Source organism: Aquila chrysaetos, chromosome 18 (genome assembly GCF_900496995.4).
Source record: "Aquila chrysaetos chrysaetos chromosome 18, bAquChr1.4, whole genome shotgun sequence".
Taxonomy (NCBI): domain Eukaryota; kingdom Metazoa; phylum Chordata; class Aves; order Accipitriformes; family Accipitridae; genus Aquila; species Aquila chrysaetos.
The window spans coordinates 14,866,917-14,893,735 of NC_044021.1; the positions used below are offsets into that span (position 1 = coordinate 14,866,917).

The 26,819-nt window shown below is 48.5% G+C and overlaps 1 protein-coding gene across 1 annotated transcript; it reads right to left on the minus strand.

Annotated features, from left to right (window-relative positions):
* Window positions 1-964: 964 nt before the first annotated feature.
* On the minus strand, window positions 965-16,633 carry IRF4 (interferon regulatory factor 4). Its single transcript, XM_030042160.1, has 9 exons — window positions 16,571-16,633; window positions 14,713-14,999; window positions 14,028-14,214; window positions 13,122-13,210; window positions 12,414-12,555; window positions 10,508-10,615; window positions 8,864-9,217; window positions 4,894-5,006; window positions 965-2,814 (listed from the first exon to the last, which is right to left on the minus strand). The coding sequence occupies exons 2-9, from the start codon at window positions 14,914-14,916 to the stop codon at window positions 2,671-2,673; spliced, it is 1,341 nt and encodes a 446-aa protein (XP_029898020.1). The 5' UTR covers window positions 14,917-14,999; window positions 16,571-16,633; the 3' UTR covers window positions 965-2,670.
* Between the last annotated feature and the right edge of the window lie 10,186 nt (window positions 16,634-26,819).

Here is a 26,819-nt window from a genome sequence, read left to right on the forward strand (position 1 = left end):
TCAAATCAACAGCTTGATTTTCCTTCCACTCTTCCCCCTGCCCCATCCCTCCAAGAAAAATATCTCAACATCTTTGCTTGGTTAAAATAAGTCCTTCACCTGCATCTCTCTGCATTCAAACTAAGCAAGTTGTGTTTGGCCAGAAAGTAGATTGTGCACTTCTCCCTCCCTCTTCGCAGCCGCCAGCTTTAAATCATGCTCCGTCAAGGAAAATAATTAAAAGCTTATTCCAAAGCTAAAAATAACGCACCTCGATAGTCAACAGGAGCCTCCACATAAAGAGAGAATGCCCGCCCCCATCTTCAGACACTTCACAAATCTCCTACCTACTTTTCAGGCCTTGCTCTGTCTGCAAGCTACGCACCCAAGGACCCTTCTCAGGACCCCAATTTCCAGTAAATAGGGTCTGCCCGGTGAAATTCACTCCTATTCTTCACTTCACTATTTTAGTTCGCTTGTCATACTCCTTTTCACCCTTTCCCAGCTTTTCCCACTTGAAAGCACTCTGGAAACGAGTAGTAACCCCCAGCGACCAGTAACTACCAGCTCCAGCTCCAGCCGCCAGCCCGACAAGCAGCGGTTCAGAGTCCCCAAGCGCTGTGTGGGGCAGGGGGGGGCACCAGCGCGGCCCCCAGCCCCGGAGGCCATGGAGGGCAGGGGCAGAGCCCTCAGGTGCGTGGCAGCGCCGGATCCCCAGCTGCAGGGCTCCGCTGCATCGTCCGTGGTCCGGGAAACCAACAGCCAAAGGGCAACCTCCCTTTTCTCCCTTTTTCTACTAACTGTAGCTAATAGTGCAGACATTTTCGTAAGAAAAAGTCCTTACCTTTTGACCTTTCCCTGCACTTTTGGCTTAGAACACAGTTCCCCATAGACCTAGCCAGCAGTGCCGCCCAGGTTCACGGCGCAGAACCGCGCATGTTAGATTCGCCCCGCTACTGAAAACAACACATACGAATCGAGTTGGTAGGGAATAAGGACTTTATTCTAAGATGTGAGCTGAAGCAATGAGCATAAGAAGCAACGACCACTAGGAAAAAGTGAAAAACACATCAAATATTTGTATTGTACCAGTTCAGTTTGAACACAAAAGTCCCTTTCAGTAAAATGTATGCACAGGCCAAAAGCATATGCAGAAGCTCTGAAGGTCACCTAGAGCAGTGCTTTTAATGTCCAAGAAAGAGGTCTCCCCTATGAAAATCTTTGTCAGGAAAAACACTTAAAGTAACAAAGAACACAAAAGTAAAAATGATCTGTTAATTCCGCTTGGCACTGTGGAGGAGGGGGATAATATATCCCAAAAGAGTATGCATCTTTAAGATGTATAAATTCAAAGTCCCTAGAACACAAGTCTGCTGCCAGACCAAGTACCAGTTTTTCTTCCTCATTTAGAAAGTCAAGTGAAGTATGTCTGTTAAGCATAGGGCGATCATGTTTTGGAGTTAAAGCTACTCAGATCACACAGTCTGCTTGCCAGCAAGGAAATTTCACTGACATGCATACCCAACAGACCTCTTCTCTTTGTCTTTATAATGGCACCCTATCATTAAAAGCTGCAAATTGCATCAAATTGTACTCCTGCAAAATTTTTGAAAACAAACATTAAAACGAGTATTTCCTTGACTGTCTTAATATGGGAGGCCAAATGCTGCTCTCCTTGAACTCTCCCTTCACATTCATTTCAGTACCACTGGAAGGAAGCTGCGAGTGCACATGAAGAGCAGAGCTGGCTCTCTGTAAGTCAGAGATGGTGGTTATTTTAACGTGGCTCATGCATATGACATCAAAAAAGGGCTACCAGGACCATTTCTGTGCTATTTTCAAGGTCTGACAACTTAACTCTAATGCATACATATATATATATATATAATGCATAGTAGCTTTCAATTATAAGAAAAATGTAATTTATTTTTAAACCTGCTCTTCGGGACTCTAGAATTCTAGTGGTTAATCCACTAAATCCACAGGTAACATGAGCTGAACGGTCACTTTTCTTAACACAGTACCATAAATGCATCACCTTAGAAACTGCTATTATGGGGGCTAATCCAGTAACAACAGTGGCAGCAACAAAATTCATTGTCAGGACAAATGTCAGTCAGGCATTAAAAAAATATGTCTCTGAAGAATTGCATTGTTTTTAAAAAATACACTGAAATATTCTATAGAAGAATATAGGCATCACACTTATGAATCTAAATTTATAACCACTTACATGTATCAGCTATTCTCAATAAACCATCTACGTTTGCTACCCACCTATAGTAGCTACAGTTTCAAATTGGGAACACCGCAAATTTATGTACTTTCCCTGAGATCAGTAATCCAAAATAAATAGCCCTGCAAATGCAACAGTGTAAACTCTGGATTTAAGTCTTCGGTAAGAATCAGTCCTCAAAACCCAAGGAGAACATTAAGCAAACGTAAACATAGCAATATTTTCGTCAGTTTTGAGTTAATCCCAGCAACAGTGGAACCTATGTGAGATGTAGCATCCAAACATTGAAGACCCGTCATTTGTATCATACAATATGGTTGTCCTAGTTCACTTTCCTATCATTGAACCCTTGAACACATCCAGCTGTGATGTGGATCTCCAAATTGCGACCCAGATCTGCTCCTCCACTCTGCATAATCTTTACAGTGCCTTTAAAAACACTCTTTCTGAGGATCTTATTCTTGAATAGAGGAATGGCGAATAGATCTGTGATAATCCTCTGGACTAGTCATAAGTTCTGGTAAATCATAGCCTCTCAGAAGATGTCCACTGTTTTGTTGAGCAAAGTAATACAGCTGCCTGGCAAACATTGGTTCAACCTTAAGAACAGACAAAATGTTAATCAGACATGTGACAAAATTTCATGCTCCCCATCTTAGTTATTTATGCTGGTTTTAAGTTAAAAACGAGGCAGGACAAAACAGTTCTGCTTACCAGAATGGGAAAACGATTTCAGTGGTCTCACTAATCTCTGTTTTAAGCCAGGCTTTGCCTGTTCTGCTGCCAAGTGCCTTGCTAACCGCACACACTCCTTACCTCCACGGCCTTCGTTTAGAAGGCGCGTACCAGTGACACAAACGATGTATTAGCAATTACAGCCCCTTAGCCAGCCCCTGGGCGTGAGCAGTGCCTACAGGCCAGACACGTCCGTGGCCACTCGACATGTTCGAATGCACACGCAAAGCGCTGAAAGTCTTGTCTGCATTGTAAAGTACTTTGAGGACTTCACTTGAAATGCTGGAGCGCTCAGACTGAGATACGCTGCCAAACGACTGTGTTTGTTTGAAATCAGACTTCAGTCTAACACCAAGGTTACTCTTATTTCTGTTCATTCAAGCTCTGATGAAGAATCTGTTCAACCACCAAGAGGGATTTGTACGATTTAACGCTGCCTTCACTTCTGTCTCTTCAGAAACCCCCGTTCCCCCTCAGGGCTCTGGGCTCTGACTGCAAACATTTAAGTTGCACACTGAGAACAAACACCTGAAGCTCTCCTTACTCTCAGGGGACGGACAGGTTGGACAACTCTTCTCTACAACCCTCTCCTGATGGTCAGCCAGCCCCTCCACTTTAAGACACGGGCACCATTTTGGAGGAAAAAACACGCTGTCTGTGGGTCCCACCTCTGGGAAGGGAGAGAGCCAGAAGGCATCGCTGCCTTGGAGCAGCCCCACCGTTCCCCCTTCCCTTCCACCCATCGGCGTTCAGAGGCAGCTGAGCACCTCCTATCCCACCGCGGGGCAGAGGGGAAGGCAGCGGGGCAGGTGAGCCAGACAGCTCCCGGGGCATAGCTGTTTGGTGGGATGGTAGAGCCCCACCAGCCCATGAGCTGGGACAGCCCGAGACGTTGAGCAGGTTGAGGAGCAACTGGCAAGGGGGAAGCAAAGCTCTGGAAAGAGCAGGAGGTACAGGCTCACAGAGAAGCTGCCAGGACAGGAGATGGAGAAGGGGGCTGGAGAGGGGATGCTACAAAGGAGGGATGGAAAGCTGGAAAGCCAAAACGGGGATGGAAAAGAGTTTAACAAGAGATGGGGATGGAGAGCTACCTCTAACCATCCCATCGCTTGGGATGGATTTGTGAGCTTCCCACCTTCCACCCCAGAGATTTGCTAAGCAGCAGTGTACCAGTTCAAAAGCTACGCAGCTAAGGGGAGGCCAAGGCTTATGACAGAAGTCTGACTTGGGACCCGTGCTGCTACCAAAGGGGCTTTCAAAAAATTAAAAGAGACACCAGTTTTCTTCCCAAGTATGCGATAAGCTAAACCCTACCGCTAACGTGTGCATTATCACCTCTCTTGTGGTTTTATGGGCCAATACAGCCAATTTAGAAAGTACCTGGTCTCAGTCTCCGTCATCACCCTCTCTCGGATAGCATCCCGAAACACTAGCTTTGAGTGTGTGCGAACTGTGGTCAGTCAGCTCAAAAGCTTGCCAGCTACCTTAACCCCGAAGCTGCACAGGCAGCCCCTGCATCCCATTAAGGGCTGAGGTCCCTGAGATGCAGGCTGGGATTCTGGAGCATCTTCAGGTGCAACGGTTGTGAAAGCACCGCATCCTGCGCCAGCCTCATAGCCCAAGGAGCTGTGCAACTGGGCTGGCGATAACAACACAGCCCAGCTCTTCCAGGGTACCTTCCAGCATTAGGTTTTGAAGGGATTTGCAAGTGATCACGGATGACGCTTACGCTCTACAGAGAGGGAAATCAGGTGCTCTGCCCTACTGAGGGCTACCGGTCAGTCCTTGGCAGATCTAGGGATTCATCCCTGGTCTGGATGGTGGTGCGTTTTCAAGAATTTGTTATCTCTCTCACAACCTACACAAGGTAGAAAAGCCTGACTGGCAGCTTCATATCCTCCAAGGAATATGTTTCTTTTAGGTAAGGCAGAAGTCCTACTTACATGGGCTGTAATTAGCTTCCTCTGCCTCTGCGGATCTGGAAATTCCTCCCCAAAGCACAGAGCAACCTGGTATCTCGGCAGTGGACGTCCATGGTGAGCAAAGGCTTGCAGCTCTGGGAAGAGAGAAAGGGCTGTGTTGTAGGTTAACCCTGGCAGGCAGGTAAGCACCACACAGCTGCTTGCTCACTCCCGCCACTGGGATGGGGGAGAAAATTGGAAGGGCAAAAGTGAGAAAACTTGTGGGTTGAGATAAAGACAGTTTAATAGGTAAAAGAAAAAAAAAAAAAAGACAAAACAAAACAAAGAAAAAACAAGTGATGCAAAAAGCAATCGCTCACCACCAACCGACTGATGCAACAGCAACCTCTGGCAAACTCCCACCCCAGTTTTACTGCTGACCACGAGGTCATATGGTAGGGAATATCCCTTTGGTCAACTTGGGTCGGCTGTCCTGGCTCTGTCGCCTCCCAGCCTCTTGTCCACCCCAGCCTACTTGCTGTGGGGGCAGAGTGAGAAAAGGAGAAAGCCTTGATGCTGTGCAAGCATTGTTCAGCATTAGCTAAAACATCCCTAAGTTATCAGTGCTATTTTGATCACAAATCCAAACCATAGCACCACATGGGCTGCTATGAAGAAAATTACCTCTATCCCAGCCAAAACCAGTACAGGCCAGTAAGAAAGACTTTGTGGATGGCTGAGCTCCAAATGGAGGACCCTGGAGCACAGTGGGAGAAGATGAAGTAACTCCAGGGGAGGATGAGAGAGGTCAGGAAAAAAAACCACGAGGTAAGGAGAAGACACTGAGTTTGGAGACTTTCCCACAGATCAGGGGGAGCTAGTTTTAACACTGCAATTCTTCTATTTGCCTTGCCTCACAAGTCATTTCTTATGCACAAATGGGATGTCTTCCAATTAGTATTTCTACTGGGCCTTGACAGCAGAACCTCCTGGAGCAAACACCGGTGGTAACTGGGACACACTCAAGCGGATGCCCAACAACAGCACTGAAAGTAATGGCTTAGTAGAGCCCGAGACTCAAAGTACTGCCAGGAATGAAATTCAGCCTCAGCTAGACACAGTCATGGAGCCACTGTCACCACTGTGCCTAGTGGGGGACAGGGAGGCATGGAAAGGTGACGTACTTAAGCCATGCATCGAACCAGCAAAAGAGCCTGTGTCTTCTGTGCTCCTTTACTCCCTTCACTAACCCACACCCTTGCACAAAGGGAAAAGGTCAAATGATGTTATTACTCCAATAGTCAAAGTGGCCCCTAAGAAAGATAGCTGGGGAGGCCTTCATAAGGGACTTCCACTTGAACCAAAATCATTATGTTGTGTTTTAGGCACTGTATTTCCTTCCAGGAAAAAAAAAAAAAAAAAGAAAATTGCTTCTAATATCCTCATTAATGTCTGCATTATGTGAAGTATTTCTACATAGTTGATTGGTAAAGATTTCACTTTAATTTATAACCTTGTTCATGCTTTCTGGAAAAAGATGAAATTAATATTAAAACCAATGTCTTATAATGAAGCACCCCCTGCTATACAGGGAAAGGAGAGTCTTCAACTGTGGCATGACAAATGCACCTTTTCCCAAAATACACCCCTGCCATTTCTACTCTAACTGCAAGCTTTTCAGACCAAGGTGTGAATGCAGTGGCTACCACAACAGTGTCCCAACCCTGGCTTGGGACTACTGGTCTTACTGGGAGGGTCAGTTATAAGAGTAAAACTATAGGCAGCTCACTTAAAACACAGAGTAAATCATAGTTCTCCCCAGGGTCTCCCTCAAAACCCTGTTTTCCTTTTTTTTTTTTTTTTTTTTTTTTTCCTTTCCCCCCTGTTTTATTTGGCCTCAGCAATTCTCCAAATCCTGAAAACCTGTGGGAGTGCTACACAGCAGCCCGTGGCATGGACCTGGAGAAGAAAGCGCCTTCCTTCCCACCAGCAGGATAATTGGGGCTTGAGGTCAGCCTCGTGCTTCTCCAAAACCCTCCACTTGCTCCATCTCCCTCTCCAGGCCCAAGCGCCTCCTCCAACACCGCAGGGCTCCCCATGCGCTTCCCCAAAACCTTCCCCACCTCCCGCTACTCCGGCTCCAGCCGCCCTTCCTTCTGCCAGGCCAACCCTCCTCTGGCTGCCGCCCTCACGCTCCCAAATTCTCTGCCTCTATCCTCCTACCCTCCACCCAGCCCAATTTACTGCATTTATTACGCAGCACTCCCGAGCGACCATCCACCTGTTTTCTGATTTATTGCCATTTTGGCCTTCTCAACAGTATGGGCTGCTCAACACGGGCCTCGATGCTCCAGCAGAGTTTGCATTGCGGGGTCCAGCTCCCCAACGGGGTCCTTACGGCTGTGGTCCACAGCAGTTCTGCATCTGCCCTTTCCTCTGCTGTTCAAGATTTCCTCTCCTGGTAGAGATCTCCTGCCTCTCTTCCCAAGTAAGGCCCAGTTTCCTAAGAGGGGAATCCCCAAGCTTGCCCGCAGTCTGGGACCTCAGTACATTCAATTAACATGTAGATGTGATACGCCTATGGCAAGTCACTTACAAACCTAGCTGAGCATCAACACATGCAAAAACTCACTCTGCACACACCACAGGCTATGACTTCAACCACATGCTTGGGTTTGCACAGGCATTGGTGCATAAGTAATTTAGGTGGAGGAAAAAATAACTATTGCTTGAGCTTATCTTTGGGGTTAGGTGTCTAAAAAGAGATGTCCTGTCAACCGTTTGGAAGAACCCAGACTACATCTAAAAAAACACCTGAGAAAAGGGAAAGGGATTTCCAAAACCATCATCAGAGGCAGAATTATACATGTTTAAATTAGCATGTGATTGAAGCCCAAGCTAATACCCTGACCTCAAATTCCCCTTTTTAACTGTCAATTCTCATATCCATATGAGATTTCTCTCTTTAAATTCATTTCTTGCTTGACCATTTTGCTGGGATGGTGCATCAACCCTGGAATATAAAGTATGCTAAAGCTGTTGGTTTGGGTTTGGTGGGGTTTTTTAATTTTGGAAGGCTTTATTCTCCTGAGAGAGTCATGCCAATGCTGATGCCCTGTTCTAATAGGAAAACACACCAAACCACAGGCACTCAGTTCACCTATAGCGACGCCACACATCTCAAAGAAGGGCCAGTGTGTATTCCTGCTGCTCAGGCTGTCCTCCGGGACATTGCCTGGCTCCCACCAGTTTCGTTCCTCTGGGTGGACAGCTTTGCTCCCTCTAACTGCTCAGAAGTGCTGGGAAGCGGGGCTGAGGCTCTGCCCCTGCCCTCCATGGGCTGGAAGGAGAAGGCACCGTCCTGAAGCGTGCCCTTGCCCCCTCTGTACTGCCCTGTGCAAACCGAGACCTTCCCACAGAGCTCTGGAGAGGCAACGCACCTCCTTGCTTAGAGTATTAGGCAATCCTGAAACTCCAAAGGTTGTGAAATCCTTTTCACCCCCAAGATATCTTTTAAACACTGGCACAGACTGAAAAGAAGCCTTTCTGCTGAAATTCATGCTGGTATTTGTATATTCTGAGCAAGATCTCGGGCTCGCTCTGGGTCAAGCTGAGAGCAGTGCCAGTGCAGACCAGAGACCTCCCCAGGATTCACACTAGCAGATCCCAGATCAGGAATCCACTTTCCTCTGTCACTCAGTTTGTGGAAAGACTATTTTTTTAGGTTCCTCCTTACACTTCTTAAAGAGATGTGGGGTTTTGGGTGTCACCAGGTGAGCATCAGTTCCCTCCTCCTGGTTTGTGCAGGGGCATTGAACGTGCACAGAGAGCGGAATTTGACAGGATTATTCAGGAGTCAACTACCCCTTGACTGCACTTGCCCAGAAGAATTGAGGAGTAATTCTTACTGTAATTCATAAGGTAACACGAAAAGAGGACTCCCATAAAGGTGATGTGGAGAGCGACCAGGTGACATCTCCAGAAACGGTATCAAAGCCATAGCGGTAATTACCTGCTAAAAACTGCTGAGTATCAAAGAGCTTGCATGTTTGGTCCCGCTCCAGCTTGTTGGGTCGGTCACTGCAGAGCGCCAGAGGCCCATCCCAGTAGATCCTGCTTTGGCAAAGTCTCTTAGCGTAGAGGCCATCAGGTGCCATCCACAGTATTACTCCTCGTTCCAGGTGGTTCAGTAATTTTTCTATGTTCTTCCTCTGGCCGTTATCCTCTGGATAAGGGAAGATAACTTGCTCCAGGCTGCTGACCTCGTAACTTTGGCCATGGGATATCCTACAACCTTCAGGACTAGAAGTTGTCACCTCCTTTACCAGTATTTCACGGTAATATAAGCAGATGTGGAGTCGACAATCTACAAGGAGAAAAAAAAAAAAAAAAGAATCATTGTGATACATTAGTGTGAATGGTTTATGTTTCAAAGCTGTACTAAGACCAAGAGACAAGTTTGCATGAGATTTCTGAGCCTGGTGGTCACCAACACCCAGAAGACAGGCTCACATTAGCAAAAATCACATAAAGAATATAAATACTAAAACTTCTGGGGCACAGTAGCATTAATGATCTCTCAATTTATTATAAGGGCTACCGATGTGGGAATTTGGTAGGAACTAACATCCCGCAAACTTCACATTTCCGTTTAAATGGAAAAGTCTGCACACTAAAAGTTCATCACATTCTCCAAGTTCATGTCACAATTAAACCCACCAACTCAGTACACTTCCTCAGATTTAACCAGGAAGTAGCTGTGTTTCTCCCCAGCTTTTGCATAAAAGAGGCTTCTGCACAGGCGACCTGCAAACTTGCACTCAGCTGCCTGAAGAGAAGTGACTCCTGGCTCCAGCTCCAACAGGGCTGTACCTGAAATCCCCAGCCTTACTTCCAAATGGCCACTCGGTCAACTTGGCTAACCCCTAAGAACTCACACAGCACTGAATATCTATATCTATATAAAAAAAAAAAAAATGTGTGTGTGTATAATACATGTTTATATACACATATATACACACATACAGACCCTGATTCAGGAGAACAATCCCGCTTGGGAAACCTGCCGAGCATCATGTTATAGGTTTATCCATTATTTCTGTGAAAAGCACATTCCCACACCTTCTCCCAGTTACTCAGAAAGTCGCCCAGCATCCGGATGTCTGCAAACCTGGCTGAAATAACTTCCCTTTTCTTTCCTGAATGCCTTTTTTTCACCACGAATAATGAAGCAGAGCAAAGCCAGATGGCACCAGCAGGAGCACAGCAAGGTACCCAGGTAACACCGGTTTTTGGGGGGGCTCCTCCCAAATGAAGAACTGAGCTAAAAGTCACTGACCCCCAAAATTTCCAAACTCCCCTGGGAAGGCCTGATTTGGTGGCTCACTGAAGCAACCCAGCACTAACACCGTGAGCCAGCAAAGCACTTCCATTAACTTCAACCACCTCCATCCCTTGGAGCTGGGGCTGCAAGTGCTCAAGTATCCTGGAAGAGAGAGGCTTAAGCCAATACACCGAATTCATTCATTAAAGAGGTTTCTTTTTTTTTTTCCTTCTTTCCCCTTTCCATCAGAAAGGAGAGAGAGTGCCGGGGCAAGTCAGAAGCGGGAGTCTCTTGTCAAGCTCCCCAGAGAGGCCGGGGGGTTACGGACCTTACCTGACAGGGCGAGGGCTTCACCAGACCTTATGCTTGGCTCAATCGGGATGCCAGGAGTCTGGGACTCAGGAGGGGCACAAGCATAAAAGGTTCCTGTCACCTGACAACCTGTTTTCACAAACAAAAGTCAGTGACAGCTGCCTAAATCCTACAATAAAAGCTCGGGCAGAGATCACAGCGATGCAAAAGCGAGTTTTTCTGGGGCCCGCTAGGAACTCTCTCTCTTCCCCCCTTCTTCTTAAAAAGGTCCTATTTCCCAATTTTTCCAGGTATGCCAACTCTACCAATCTCTCCAGTTGTTATTTGGACTGTATTTTTATTTGGGACTGTATTTATATTTTAAGGGAGCATTAAATACTCCCTTAGTGTTTCAGTATTCCCCCTAGTCCTTTTTCCTTACCTAACATGTTTTTCTATTACAGAAATAATTTACATTTTTAACTAGCCCACAGTGCTCTTGAAAGTTGCCTGCATAAAACAATCCATTTCGTATAAGAAATTTTACTAAAGATGGGTATAACAATACAGCTGGAATTAACACTGTTTAAAAAGTAGGTAAAGAAAATTGTGCAGCAGGAGATTATTAGGGTTTTATTACCAGGACTACTATTAGACTGTTCCAAGAGATGCCTTTTAGTAAGTGGATTATAACACAGGCAATCGATGTTTTCCTCTGTCTCTTAATGTCGGTAAAAGTCTTTGGAGGATGATGCAAGTGACTTGCAGGCAAGTGCGCACTACCGTTCCCAGTGGCAGAACCCACCACAACCAGAAGCTGGAGCGATGTGGATAGAAAACACCTACGTCTCTTGACGCGTTTTAAAGCCCAATGAGGAAGCCAATACCAGCCACTAACAACTGCCTCGAAATTCAGCAAAGTGTCCAAATGTGTGTTTAACTGCTGCAGAGGATGTACTTCAGGGCAGAGTTCATTCAGCTTGCTACCTCAATTTTTTATTAGCAAATAGCTCAACTAAAAGCAAAGGATTCTGCCTAATAATTCCAATATACTGCCAGCAGAAGTTGCAAGGCACTGAGAATTTACTTCTTAGCAGATTTTAGATTTCTCTGCACCAAAACCTCTAGAGAGCTGTCCTCTGAAAATGTAGTATCTGCTCTAAGAAGTCCTTCCTCACTTCCCATCCTTTCCTGCCCTTCTGAGCCAGCTGCTTCTCCTCACAAAGCAAATGCCTATGTCCTCAGGTGAGTTATCCTGCAAGGGTCTATGGCACACTGTTCCCTTTCTCTTATGTTTTATCCTCTGCAGGCTTCAGCATTGCCAATTTTCACAACTCAGGCTTTTTCCTAAGGACGCAGAGCTTGGAAAGCCATGATTATGTTAGGCTCTAGTACTGCGAGATCTTCAGGGAAGGGAACGTCCTTTTATTCTGTTTCTGCTCTACCAGCCCCAAGAGAGACTCAATCCATGACAAGTTGTCCCATTGCTGCAGCACTAAAATAAAGTAATAATTTCAGCTTTCCTCTTGGGAGAATAATGCCATTCTAATCCACAAGGCTGGAGGGAAAACCTCACTGATGTGTGCCTCAGAAGGTCCAAAATCAGAAAGCGAAGCTAAAGGACACATGTTCCTATTTGGGGTTTTTTGGGGGGGTGGTTGCCTTCTTACTGCTCAGGGCTTTTGAGACACCTGAGGACTTTTGGGGGCTGACTTGTATCAGCTCAGAGGACTGCATAGCCCACACACCACATGTACGGTGGCAGCGAAAGCAAGAGCCAGGACAAAGGCTCTTGCCATGGACCCTGTGACTCTCTTTGAAGGGAGCCCAGCACTCCTCTCTGGCTACTTCTGCTAATTCCAATCAAAGCCACGAATAAGGAACCTGAAATCTGCAGTCCTCCTAGGTGACCAACCTCAGCAAGCAACCCTAAACGGGAGCGTCTTACCATTTTCACAGCCAGGCCCTTGCCAGTGATGACTGCGAGCTGCAAAAGGGACACTGGCACACTGGTAGGGGATGTCGGGATGCGGCTGCTCCGGGGCAAACTCCCTCCAGTTCCGTTCGTGGGGCACCATGTAGTTCGGTACCTATTCAATTTAAGGAGATTTTTTTTTTACTCGGCAGCTGTCAAAACTAATGCTATGCATTGCATCAGCTTTCACATCTCAGCTCCTTGATTTTCTCTGCCAAAGCCCGTGGAGGTCTAAGCACTGCCCAGGCTACACGAATGGCACTTCGCCACCACCACCAATGAGGCTTTCAAACAAACTTCTCACCACTGGTGTAAATAATAAGCAGGGTAGAATAACAAAAGGCAGTCAAAGCATTGCTGGTAAATGTTTGCTTGGAAGAACAAGGCTTCATTGGGCGCTTACATTCTAGCATCAACAGAATGGCAGTGCGCTAATATCTACCATCCAACAGAAAAGAGCTATTGCTCAGGGATAAACAACACCAATGGGAAATCAACTGCCCTGTGGCCTCATATGACATTAGAAAAGTTGCTTCTCGATTTCTCAGTTTTCATAATAAAGTTTCTTCCCAGAGAGAACTAGAGAGCCATGCCAGCAAAGACAAACATAGCACATAGCACAGAAATTATGCTGCTGCTCAATGTACAAGCACCAAGCGAAATGCATAATTAATGTCACACCTGAGATGGTAGTGAAGTGTAAGGAGAAGTTATTGGAAAGGGATGGTTCATCATTAACGGTTGCTCCTCCATGCTGATCTGTTTTGCACCTATGTTCACCAGAGGGATGAAAATAAATTGTCAACCACATCTTAAGGAAATCTGAAATTGGCACTTTGAAGACAAATCCATACAACCCGCCTTTGAACGAGCAGAAGACTAAAATGCCCTTCAGCACCCGTTTGGGACAGGATTCCTAGCCCTCCCTTGCAGGCAGCTCCAGGAAGCAGCCTGTCCCACCAGGCTCTCCAGTGCCCCACAGGAAAGTGCTGCCCAGCCATTCCCAGTGTGCCACGATGCCCCCCCGGGCCGTGCCAAGCCTTTACCTCCCGCAAGCCCTGCCTGGGACCGGGGGCTTCTTGGAGAGCAGGCACTGCCCCCAGCCTCTGCCCAGGAGGCTGCAGGCTGGGCATCCCTCGCTCCCAGCTCTTCCCCCCACAGCAGTTACCTACTGTCTGGCTCAAAACACTTCTGCTCTTCCCTGTATTCAAAACCTAGATCCAGCAAGCAATTTTTTTTTATTTTTTTTTTTTGCCTGTCCCTTGAGCCGCTTGCTTGGCTCTCGCTACACAGAACTGGCAGGGAGGCTCCAGCTAAAAGAGCAATTCCTCCAGCGATGTGCAGGGCCCCTGTCTGCATCTTCTGCAAGGGCTTCCTTTCAATGCTCCGACTCAAACGCCAGCAATTCTCCTGCAGATGCAGCCTCTTAAGTCATCAGAACAAGCTGCACTTGAGCCCTGCCATTTTGGCTCCTCAAAACACTTTTAAAAAGTGCAGGGCCGTTCCATAAAAGCACGCTTCAGTCCTCATATGCTTACAATGAGACATATTCACACTCAGTTACATTGGGAATTTGAGATGCTTTACCTTTTTTAGCTCCTTCTGGTACTATTCTGTACACTTTATAGGGATCTGAGATGTCCAGCTGGCTTCTCTCCACCAGTTCTTCAAAGTCATTGCTCTTGTTCAAAGCACACCTTAATCTTGTCTTCCAGGTAGGGGGATCTGGTTTATCAATGCCCTCTCTGAACTTTCCTTTAAAAAGAGCCCAGGCCTGGAAACATTTCAGATAATCAAAAGAACAAGAAGGAAGAAAAAAAAAAAAAAAGAAAAAGAATCAACTACAAGGTACAAGTCCACAATTCTTGAAACAGCATATACGTGTGTGCTTATATGTGCATGAATTTACTCCCTGCAGACTTAGGCTGAGAAAAAAGCAGCATGATAAGGTAGGAAAAACAGTTCAGCAGGCACAAGGGAAGGGCGAAAATGATCCAAGACAGCTGTGGAAACAGTCGTGCCGCAGTGCCACAAGCATTTAGCTCCACACGGAGAAGGGGGAAAGGGCGGGTGGTCTCATCCCGCAAACACCGGGGACACCAGGGCACAGCCAGGGCCACCGGGCAGGCAGCCGGCGGCAGCAGGCACCCAGCAGAGCCAGCCCGCAGAGGTGGGCGGCGAGGACGGGATGGCGAGGGGCCGCCGCAGAGCCTCCAGGCATCCCTCCTGCCCCGGCTGCGTCCCACAGCCCCAAGCCCCGGCTGAGCCCTACCTTGAAGAGGGCGGCATCCTCCTCGCGGTTGTAGTCCTGCTTGCCGGCGTGCTTCCAGGGGATGCGGAAGATGCTCTTCTCGTCGTTCTCCCACACCAGCCCCGGGTACTTGCCACTGTCTATCTGGTCGATCAGCCACTGGCGGAGTTTCCCGTTGCCACAGCTCACCGAATTCATCCCGCACTCTCCCGGCTCCAAGTTCATGCCACTCGTGTCAGGGGTCGGGTGTGGGGGGCTCGGGGTCCCTCGCCTCTCCGCACACGCCCAAGCACCGGCTCTCTGGGGGGCTGTGGAGGAGGGGGAGCGGGGCGGGATGGGGGGAGAGGAAAACCCACAGGTCAGGCGCTGGCTGCAGTCCCCATGTAGAGCCCTGCCGGTGGTCCCCAGTCCCTGGTACCACACGTATCACGCCGAACGGCAGCTACAGCGTGCAGGGCGGCCCTGGGGGGGGGCCGGGAAACACGGTACAGAGCCTCAGGAAACCGGGCACAGCCCCCCACAGCCCTCTCGTGCTGCAGACTTTGACAGACTTCCCCCCGTCCCGACACTGTTTTGCATGAACATACACGGGTAGTTGAAATTTTCATTGCAAGTGACTTAAGGCACAAACCCCTTGTCCTGCTCAGAGTTCAACTGGGTTTTTACCTTTTAATCAAAAAAGAAAAAATTGCATAAAAATGTATTTGCATATGACAGCGCACATACACAACATTAGACGCATGCACACGATCTGGAGGGCTTCACATGCAGTTATGATTTATGCGGCATCTAACTGTAACATCAAAGTAGTTTTTACAAGCTCACTTAAGCAAGACATATTTGAACACATGATGTCCTATACATATCTACCCCTCCAACTGCTCCCAACAGGCATATATAGTAACATTCAAATCTATACGTTGCAAATACCTAAAAGTGGAAAGACAGCAACCCACAGAGCCTGGCATAAGGGCACCGTCCCCAGGGACGCGGGAGCTAGCAGCCAGCCACGCAGAGCCCCAGCTACACGCAGAGTTGTAGGCGCGCACCGGGAGTGGTGCAGCTCTGCAGCGATGGGCACCCGCTGGAAAGGTCCTAACATGAGGACACAGACACCAGTGACGGGGACCTGGCGTCAGGTTTGTTGCCCCGATCTGAAAAAGTGCTTGAATGCCCAACAGCTTAGTTTGGTGGGTTTTTCCTCCCTCCCATTCCATCTAATAAAAAAGTGATTCCTCACCCACTGTCCTTGCCTCTCTACACACCGGGAGACTTTCAGAGACCCTTGTCGGGCAGGTGCACACTACTGTGAGCAGCCGGGCAGCTCTGCACCCCTCCCTCAGGCAGCAGCATCCCCCCGGACACCAAACCCGGTCCCCCAGCTTCTCCCCTGGGCACGATGTGCCGGGGGGGGGGGGCAGGCGGGGCCGCGGCTCACCCCTCCCAAAAGTCCTTTCCCCTCTTAGACAGAGCATGAAGCGGACCCCCCCACACCCCCTCCCGCGACCCTCCCCAGGGCAGAAGGAACCGGCAGGGCCGGGGGCCGTCGTGCGCCTTCACCTCGGGAGCAGATAACGGGGTGGGTATTATTTTTTTGCTTTAAATTAGGGGGGGGGGGGATTTTTTTTTTTAAAAAAAAAAAAGGCCCAGCGGCTCGCTCAGGTGCCGACAGCACCAGGCAAAGCCCAAACGGGGGAAAGCCGAGCTGCCCGCACCGCCCACCCCCCTCTCCATCCTCGGCCCGTCGGGTCCGGCGGCGGGGCCGCTCTGCCCGGGGCGGAGGGGGGGGGGGGCGGGCGGAGCGCTGCGGCGGCCCGCCGGGGGTCTGGGGAGAGGCTGGGGGGGGGGGGGGGGGGGGTGATCCGCCGCCGGCCCTTACCTCTGTCGCGGCGCTGGGAGCGGGCAGGGGGCCGCCGGCTGCCGGGGCGGCTGCTGCGACGGGGCGTACCGCGACTGGGCCGGCGGCACCGGGAAGTTTCTTTATATGATGGAGGGCGTCGTGCCCGGGCGGGGGGGGGGGGGGGGGGGGGCGGGCCCCGGCCCGGAGGTGGAGCCGGCGGAGGGGAGCGGGGACTTTGCGAGCTGGAAAACATCTGAGGCAGTGACATATGCCCATTGCTGGTAAACACACGCCGCGGGGCGGGGGGGGGGGGGGCGCAGCCCGGCGCCCTCTCTGCGTCCGCGTTGGTTTTTTTTTTTTTTTTTTTAAATCTATACAGACAGACGCATATACATAAATAGCATGGGGAAACTCCTACCTGCGATAGCCACGCGGCTTTTACTGTAAAAGACCCAGCTAGCTACACCCACCAGAAACATTCTAGACGGCGCCGGCCGGGCCCCCGGGCGGCTCGGGGAGACGGCGGGGGCATCCGCCCCCCCCCCCCCCCCCCACGCCGCGCCCGGGGCCGCTACCCCTTACCCCGCACCCCCTGCGACCCAAGCCGGCTTGGCCCGGGATCGCGGAGGGGGGGTGAGAAAGCCTCCCCGAGGCGAGGGGCGGGGGGCGAGCCGGCGGGCTTGGGGCTCGGGCTGGCCCCCGCTTTGCGGCCCGTAAGGTGTGAAATGGGGGACGAGGTCGGGGGGGGGGGGGGGGGCAGCAGCGGCCGCGGGCCCCGCAGGCAGCGAGCCCCGACGGGGCGGCGGCGGCCGGAGCCGGGGGCAGCCGCCGGGAGCGGCTCCCGCCCCGCCGAGCTCGGGGGATGCTGCCCCGGGAAAGCCCGTCTTAAGTAGCGGGGCTGGGTGGTGGGTAACCCAAAGTCCCCTGCCCTAACGTGGTGGGAGCCGGGGGGGGGGGGGGGGGGGGGATGATGAAGGAGCGAGGTCCGGGCTTGCATGAAAGTCTTTCTTAGCGCCTTTCGGGTTTCAAACACGTGTTTCGTGCCACGACACTTTCTTGTTGTTGTTCTGTTTTAACGTCTCCAACATACATCCACATCCTTTCTGCTGTAACGTATCAGATCAAAAAACCAGTCATCGCGCGCGGTGCTGGCAGGCCGCCGGTGTGGAGGGTACACGCAGAGTTTAGGATATTAATTGCAAATCTTCAACGCCATCTTCTGAAATTTAAATGTAATTATCGCCACGTTTTGAGGGAGAAGTGAGAAGTGCAGGCGTTTTTAGATATCGGGTTTGTAACACACCATCCATCCTCTAAAAAAAGAATTGGCAGTGCCCGACCAGAATCTTTTCAGTCGCAAGTTAAGGCACCTTCAAAACATTGAAATACGTCTTTGAGATTGGAGGTGACTGCCACCATAAATCAAGATGAGCAACCACAGCTTTACCAAAAGACATCTGAAAGACTTTCTGAAAATCCAATTTTGATTCCTAGGGGCAAGACTGTGTGGTATTCAGGGCACCAACTGTAATTTCATTAAGTATGAAACCACCTTGAAATACATCCTTATAAAATGAACACTTCTAATGCCTTCTCTCTTTTGCAGCTTTTAAGACGGCAAATTCTGGGCCGGTGTGAAACATGCAGGTTTGATCCGCATTAGGACAAACCCTTCAGGGGAAAAAAAGCATCTTTCTCAAATGCCGGAGAATGTTTTGAAAAACATAGTTGTTCTTGTCCAAAGAAATCCATGTATAGATAGAGAGGTAGATGAGTTACACATTCAGAAATCTTTAAGAGAAGACAAAGTCAATCATAAAAACCCCAGACAGTACCTATGTGGGAAATATTACCTGGCTGGGTAGTTGGTTGCTGCAAGAACTCTAATAAGAAAACTGTCTCCAGTTGCCTAAACATTAGAGGGGATGCTTAAAGCCAGACCCCTACATGCACACTCGGCCTTTGCAAATAAGTCTTCTCATGAGTAAGACATGCTAATCTCATTAGCTTTGCTGACTTCACTCCTCAGGGTTTCTGGACATCAGCCATTTCCATTTAAAATGGAAAAAAAAATTTAGGACCACCATTTTGGTCTGTAAAGTAGAAAACTGATCAATAACACAAGTGTGGTGTCTGCATTAAATGCTGCAGCAGTGCGCCAGTAAACTTTCATTGGGTGCTTTTGCATACGCTGAGAGACAATTCCTCCCTAACCAGCCTTGCTGGCGATCTGAACACTTACAGCACCTCACAGCCTGTTCAGCTTTTTCTAGTGATTTCCACACCATTGTGAGTGCCTGGCCCTTCAAACCTTACCCAAAAGCCCCGCTGCCTTCATGGAAGTTTTCTGTGTCGATGACCAAATTGAAGTCCTCTTGTGAAAACGCTCTTGCTGCTGTTTAACCACGGCAGTCACCGCTGGGCCTCCTGTTTTTTCACACTCTTAAGGTCACACTGACTAAAGGCATGCCAGGAAAAGTGACTGTTTCTTCTCAACAGTTGCTCACAAACCCTCAACGCATAGAAAGCTGGCTTCTGCTTTCACCAAACTCTGCTGAAGTCCCAGCTGACTCACCTGGGAATTGCACCCGAGGCAGAAAGCAAAGAGAGATGGCAGCTCAGACTGGCTGCCGGGGGCTCTGTGGTACAGTTCCCTGTCGAAAGGTTCAGTGCTGAGCCGAAGAGCACGCGTATTAAACGCTCTTGCGCTCAGGAGTTTCTCCTCCTTTCCTTCAGAAAGGTTGCCTTTGCTCTCCTGGGCGCAAAGCCTCTCCTGCCTCCCTAAAAACCCACGGGGTGAACCCAACCTCCAAGCCAGAGGGACCTGTTGGAAATACGCCGGAGGCAGTAGGTCTGGCAGCAGATACCCTTTGAGGATTGCCCCTCGTTCCGGGGCTCTCCCCGTGCCGGAGACCGCGAAATCCCCTCGGGCACCGGCGCAGGGGGAGTTCCTCTGTGCAGAAGAGGAACCTGCCGAGGGGGAGCGAGGGGCACCCACTGAGGGGCTGAGGGCTGCCCTGGTTGCACCCGCCATCCGTCCGCCTGCGGCTCCGTGCTTGCGACAGCAGGTCCCGGTGGGCGGTAAAGGTCCGGCCCCCCGCGCGCTCGCCGCAGCCCCGAGCAGACCCACCGGTGAGCAGCAGCGCGGCGGCGAGGGAGCTCCTTCCCCAGCGGTCCAGCTCTAGTCTTGGGTGAAGACCCTGACCAGGGCTCTTCAGGAACCCAGCAAAGCTTGTGCTGAAGCCCTTGACAAATGACGCCAGCAAATGAGTTTTCAGAAGTGGATTAAGCCCCTAAAAGTGGTTTTGGAAAGCCCGCAGCTGCCTGTCTACATCTTTAGCTGCCTCAAAACCCCTTTCCTGAGATGGAGGTGTTCGAAAGGCACGACACCTTGCCGTTGGCACTGGTTTCCACTGGATGTCTCCTTCCCTCAGAAGTCCTCACAAATCCCTGTTGCAAGTCCCTGTGAGATGATGCCCTCCGCTGCCCAAGGCAGCGGCACAGCTCAGACCCCAAGAATCGGCGCTATTAAAGCCTCGCAACCCCGCGCTTCAGTCAACAGCTCTGAGGCGTGGGGCTGAGTTCACAAGCCACTTACACAGCAGAAAGACCTCTGTGGATGGCATCGATGGAATTCAGAGACACTGTGGAAATTTGGGGCAGATTCCCAATTACTTTGATTTATTCCAGCAAAGCACCTGCTCTACAAGCGGTCTAACACAAGTCGCAACAGGCGATTTTAAGTATCCTCTGGTGTGTTAACGTCTGGTGTCATAAGTGCTCCCTTCTCATTTTGGGAGGGTATTTGCAGTTCCTCTATTTAAAATAGTGACTTCTGAAACGGTGTTAGTCTATCATATATCTTCCATATTACTAATTACACAGTCATTTTAAACTGTTAGAAATAAAGCAAACCGGCGAGCATGGCCGTGTCTTTTAAGCAGAAAAGGCTCACGGTCCAGTTGTGATTATTTTGGGTGGATTTGGTGTACATTTTGTTTTCTTTTCACGTACTTCCCCTCCACTTTGTAGCCAAGAATATTTCAAACCGCCTTTCATAAGGCTACCTTCATACCTCCTCTGCACACGAGCCCGTGCCTGGGACTGAAATAGCCTTTCAACTGCACGTCCCAGCACCTGAGAGATCCTGCAGCTTTCCTTTGAAGAGAAAAGGTTGACGGGCACATCCAACCGACGCGGCACACAAGCAGCAAGGCACCCTTCCCCTCTGCTGGGTCGTCAGGCCGCGAGTTTAGAAACCCTGAGGTGACACCTTCACCCCTGCAAACGAACAGCAAAATTTTTACGGGCTTCCCACCCCTCGGGTCCTCCTGGTTAAGCAGCAGGCTGCTTGGGCGGCTAGTGTTGGGCTGATGGTGTTTTCTTTATAAAACAGGCGCTGGAGGGCTGCGTTGCTGGAAGCGGGGGACAAAAGGCTTCAGCAGCGTAAGCACTGCTGCCCCATCGGCGCCTGCCAGCCGTGCCCCGAGGGCTCGGTCCCAGCAGGCACCCGGAGGGAAAGGTCGTACCACTGGCGTTACACTGCCAGAAGGGAGAGCTCCGCCAAGAGCAACACCGTTTGCTGGATGCTGGAGACTGTTTTAATGATAATGTAATCAATATATTCGCATCCAATGGCATTCTAAGCATTAATTCACTTTTTCTGGAAATCGGCGGTATTTCCATGCTCTTTTTGCCCCCCTCCTCTTATTTACCTTTCCCCGTGTTTTCAGGGATCTCTGGTTATTCTTGGATCATCATTAACATCCTTCCCACCAGCAAGCCAATAACATTTCTATTTTCCCAACTGCCATGCTGAATTGCTGAGCTAGGGTCCAGAGGGCTACAGCTGAACAGCTTTCATGACCTGCTTCTGATGCTTTCCGACACTCCCCACGCTGGCTGGGAAAGGAGATACAAGCAGACTGTGACTTACGAGCAGATTTCTGAAATGAAGAATAACTCGTGTTCAGATTTATGGACTATTTTCTTCAATATGCAGAATATGTGTGAAAAGCCGTATGACTTGGAAATAACCATTCTGAGATTGCGTATCCTTGAGGGCAAAAGCTGCTGGAGGGTATCTAACTTCTATTTGTTTCTATTGCAGGTACAAGAGGTAATTAATAAATAGCACTGCTGTCTGAGGAAAATGCCAAGGGCCCTGAGAGAGTGCAGAGAAACTGATGGTAGAGAAGGGATTTTCCTTTGGGAGCCAGAGGAGTAAAGAGGAGTATGAAGGATAGGATTTGGGTACTGCTCCAGTGCCAAACAGCCTGTTGTAGCCATCTGGAACCACAAAGCATGAATGTTTCCAGTATAAAACTAATGGGAGCAGTGGACTTTACTCTTGAGGTGCTCTAGGCTTTATTAATTTTGTAAGGGAGAAAAACGTGGATTTTGTGTGTCTGCACACAGACACTCATGTGCCTGCATATTGCAGGATGCTGGTAACAATTCCAGTTTTGCTAAAAAGTATTTTTAAAGCTCGCTCTGCACTCCTTGAAAAGCCATAAGGTAGCTCTGGATCATCATCAGTCCAAACAAGACAAGGTTAAGCTTCCTGAAACTTCAAAAAAGACCTGCAGTCACATTTGTGCTGGACACACAAATCTGATGATTCCACCAAGTTGAGGAAATGAAAACATGTGAGCAAGTAGTGTTGCGAATCAAATCATCAACATTATGAATGAAAACAATATTGAGAGTTTGTTGCTGAATGAGCAAGAAATTGGACTTCTCGTATGCCAAGGTTGGTTGTGAAGTGCAGCAGCTTGCCCCAGAGTGGCATCCTTTTCCCCTTCCCTTTTTCTGCATTAGCTCTATTTCTGAATATGGTGTCATCCTCCCTCCCCACCTCCCCAAAGCAGTTCAACCTATGCTAGTCCAACCACCTTCATCAGCAAGCAGCAGTTACGAATCTAAAAAAAAATTGAAAAATTGTGGGGGAAAAAAAAAAGAAAAAAATTGTAAGTAGTTTTCAAATAAAAAAAATAAGGAATGCATGGTTGCCATCACTTAACAAAGTGAATTTCTGAAAATTTCTGAACAGAAATACATAAGTTATTTGTGAAGAATATGTTTGCTTTGTCTTGAAATAATGCATTTAATTCACAGGCAGCCATTGCATATTTGTTTTTCCCTGTCACCGTCTAAGCAGCTGACGTGTTGATGACCTTCACCTCTCTTCCAGCTGTCCCTCATGAGTTCAGGCGAGGGAGGGAGCCGACTGCTCCGGGAGATGAGCATCGCAAGGATCCTGGTCACTCACCTGGTGCCGAAAGGAAATCTCTGCTCCCACTTGCTTTTGCTTGTTCTTGTTTCTTTGCTTCTTGGCATTTGGTTGAAGAAACCAAAAGCTTCCTGTTTTGTGGAAAGGGGAAACACTCAATTTTCTGAAAAACTCAGATTTTTACCAGTCACCATTTCCATTCTTCAAAATGCCTTGTATTAAATAACAGTAAGTACCAAGCCCTGTTTTTTAAAGGATCACCTCCAACACAAAAGCTTTGGAGAGATAACCTGCCCTGAGGAAGTCTGGGGAGGGTTCTGGCCCTTAAAATAAAAACATTGAGCTGAACATGATGTATTGCTGCAAGAATTTAAAATTTACAACAAATAAAAAGATCTATCGTGGAAGCAGATCAAGAAAAAAGCCATGTCTTTTTCCTGACTACTTTTAAAGAAGAATAGAGAACTTTTTTAGAAAAACATCTTTTTAAAATTGTTGAGTTTTAATATGAAAACTCAAAATCTGATGTGTTTGATATTTGACAAAACAGAAAAAAATGAAAAATCTGTTAGAATTCTCTTTTCAAGGCTTTAAAAATTTACATGTTTTTATTTGCTTACCATAGACAGACTATTTTAGCACTTTTATTTTGGTGCTTTCTGGTTTGCTTAAGTGCAAAAATATTTATCGTCTAATGATCTCTAGTAAACAAATCGGCCAGTTGTGCCTCATGTTCTGGTGCTGGCCAGGAGATGCTGAGAACAACCTCTCCATTAACCCAAGTAATTTAAGACTCGCATCTCTGCTGGGCAGCTATTGAGGACTGCCAGTATCAAGCGAAGGAAACTAGTCCCCACTAATGTGGGGCACAGCATGGCTGCGTGTCCCCCGCTCCCTGGAGTAACGCATCCATCCCGCTCCAACCTGGGAGCCTTCTAAATCCAAAGTGTAGGAATACCTTTTTTTTTCCCCCATACACAACCTGCTTTGTTTGGAGTAAAAAGGCGGGGTGGACAGGCAGCTAGATTTCGGGCCATCAAGCCACCTGGCCAAATTTCTTCAGCTATGTTGTGTCCTCGGAGCGTTGCCCATAAATGTAGTTTACAGGCTGCACTTGGCTGAAGACAACGTGACTAACGCTGACAAAACCACTTACTGCATCTTGATCACAGAAGAAGTTAAACAGAGTTGGGCATGGTATCTCACCGAAGTGGGACCGCTCCAGAGGTGGTACCTGAGCTAAACATGTTTTATTATGGTGACGAACAAGGTAAAGGCTGAATTCATGCCCTGGGAAAAATTCCCTTTTTGGACTGCATTTCCAGACTGCGGGACATGCAGGGAGAGGGCCAGGCGGGCTGTTGCGGGAGTGGGACAAGGATGCAGCCGGTGATGGGGCGGCTGCCACCTGGGTGCATGGGCTGGGGTGGGACCCCCCGGGATCGCTCTCTTCTCTTCTTCCAGCAAGGAAGAAGTGAATTTCCAGGGATTTGGGGAGCACTGAGCACTGGCTGGCACGTTGGTTGATTCCTGGTACGTTTTGAGGTTGTGAAGAGTCTGTGGCTGGATGACACCCAAGTGTTGGACATCCTGGGACGTGAGAGCCCTGTGCCCGGGGGAGGGGAGGCTGCTGGTGTGACCGCTTCAAATATTTTTGCTTTAACCAATCTTTGCTGGCTTTCATACCAGCATAATGTAAGTATTGTGCTTGGGTTAATTTGTATCTAAGTTCAAACCCACATCATTTCCTGGGTTCAAAAGATCAACTTGGTTTTGTATATTTTGGGGTTGAGGTTCCACTTCAAAGAAACTGAGCTGCAAGTAGCCCAGTTAAATCAGAAAATGACTTGGAGAAGGAAGGGATTAGGGTGACACAACAAGAAAAAAATCACTGAAAACTAAACACTGAACATTAAAAAAATCCACAAGATCTATACTGCATATGTATTGCCCATTCTGCTCCCACTACCTACTACAATTCTCTGTTAAATATAAAACTGTCTGGGTTTTTCTGTCCTTTTGAATTGGAACATCTTTGTGAAAAGCAATGCAAAGGAGGAATTTAAATGATAGAGAAAACAAATCAGAAGGGAGGGAGGTTTGGGAAGTTTCACAAAAACCATAGATGTGGCTGCCACTGAGAACTCCCTGCTTTAAAGAAACTGGAAGGGTCTCCTCTTGTTTGTGGCCACTGTAGGGTGGAAATGACTTGTGGCACATACATCCCTTTGGAAGGAGATGTTTCAGAGACCATAGGTATAGCATACTCTGTACAATTTCAAACATGATTTGGTTTCATCCTATCTTGATTAGTGAGGGGTAAATCCTCAGCCTGGACTTACTGAGCAGATGGTGATGAGATGCAGATGGTTGTGAGAAGGAGGTGGTGGCGATGGTCTAGCAGTTTGGGTTACCTTCTTCTTTTTGATAGACAAAAGAGGAACTCACAGCCCCAAAGGAAAAATATTTAGTGAGCAAGGGGGGCTACAACCTAAATTATTTAAAGAAAAAAAAAATCCACTTATTAATTGCTCTTCTTTAGGCAGCAACACAAATAACCTGCCTGTGTTTTTCTGTTGAGGAGAGACCTGACTCGTCGCTCACAGCGGCACAATGCAAGTTTGGCTGTGATCTAGAGGGAGTGAATGCAAGCCCTAAATGAATGTACAGTGGTATTTCACTTTGAAAAGAAGCGGGTCAGCCCTATTAGACGTGCAGAAGAATGATTTAAAAGGAAACAAGTCTTTGTAAACAAGGATTTCGGTAGAGGGCGAGAATGGGGGATAGCGAGTATGTCCAGTCAGAATATCTCCTGCTATCAATGATCAGTCTAGCACGTACATAAATCAGTGAACGCTTTCTGAAAGTTTTCAAAAACATGAAACACCTTCATTAGCTGCAACACCAAATGCAATCAAATGTCACTTTACAGCACGGTGCCAGATAAACCACTGGATCCACAGTGGTTTCAGCTCCAGCACTCGGATCATGGGGCAGCACAAACCACTCAACAGGCCAGCTGCCCTAGGCAGGGGCTTTGGTGCAAGCTCTTGCAGGGGGAAAATCATCCTTCTGCAGTCCTGTGACAACGGGGACATTCGTGTTACAGTCCTCCTTACCAGGTGCCTTTATAAATGAGGGAACGGGAGCGTGGAGAATGCTCGACACTACAAAGTTTTAATAAACTTTATTAAAGTAACCTACCTCTCCTGGGATCAGCCTAGAGCAGCTTTGGCATGGGTTTTCCATACTGTGGAGTAGGGTGGAAGGGGCAGCGAAACCAGGCTTCTCCTCCTCACTGATGCCTCCAAACAGCAGGCTATTGCCGGGGACCAGGGGGAGAGCGGTGGCTGCCTCGCTCCTCAGCTGGCTGCGAGGCACGCTTCTCCCCAACGGCCGGTAAAGCCTGACGGAGGGAGGCTGAGGGATGCTTCTCCTTCCTTGGAGAGCCCTATTAATATTAATAAGCCTTATTTCCAAAGATGCTGAGAGCAAGTCAACACCTGCGTGATGGAGGATAAAACTGCTAAATGCGAGGGAAAATACGCCAGAGCTGAAGTGTTGTCAGAAGTCAGGACAAAACTTCACAACTTTTTGGCCACTTTGGAAAAAGAGACTTGGCTGCTTTTGGAAATGTCTCCCTGAATGGTGAATACGTAATAACGTATTGTTACTATAATTTCACATCTCTTCCCACCTTTCTCCACTCCAGATCACAGCAGCTTTTGGTATTGCCGCGTAAGGAAGGGCCATGGAGATTGTAGTGCTGCATCCCCAAAGGTCTTGTCAGGAGAGTAACATTTGGGACCCAGTGAAATTTAGGTAGAGGAAAATCTTACACCAGGTACTAGTCTGCATATGTGCTGGCAAGGAGAACTGGAAAAGCCCTGCACAAGTGAGAGCGTGCGCACACACATCCAGAGGGTTTCCGATGGGCAGTGTTTGGTTCACTAACTTGCTTCACAACGGCTGAAGCAAAGCGCTTTGAACACCAAGGGGAGATTTGCAAAGGTAGGGAGGGAAATTTTCAGTGGCAGTGGGGTGCTGCTTTCTTTT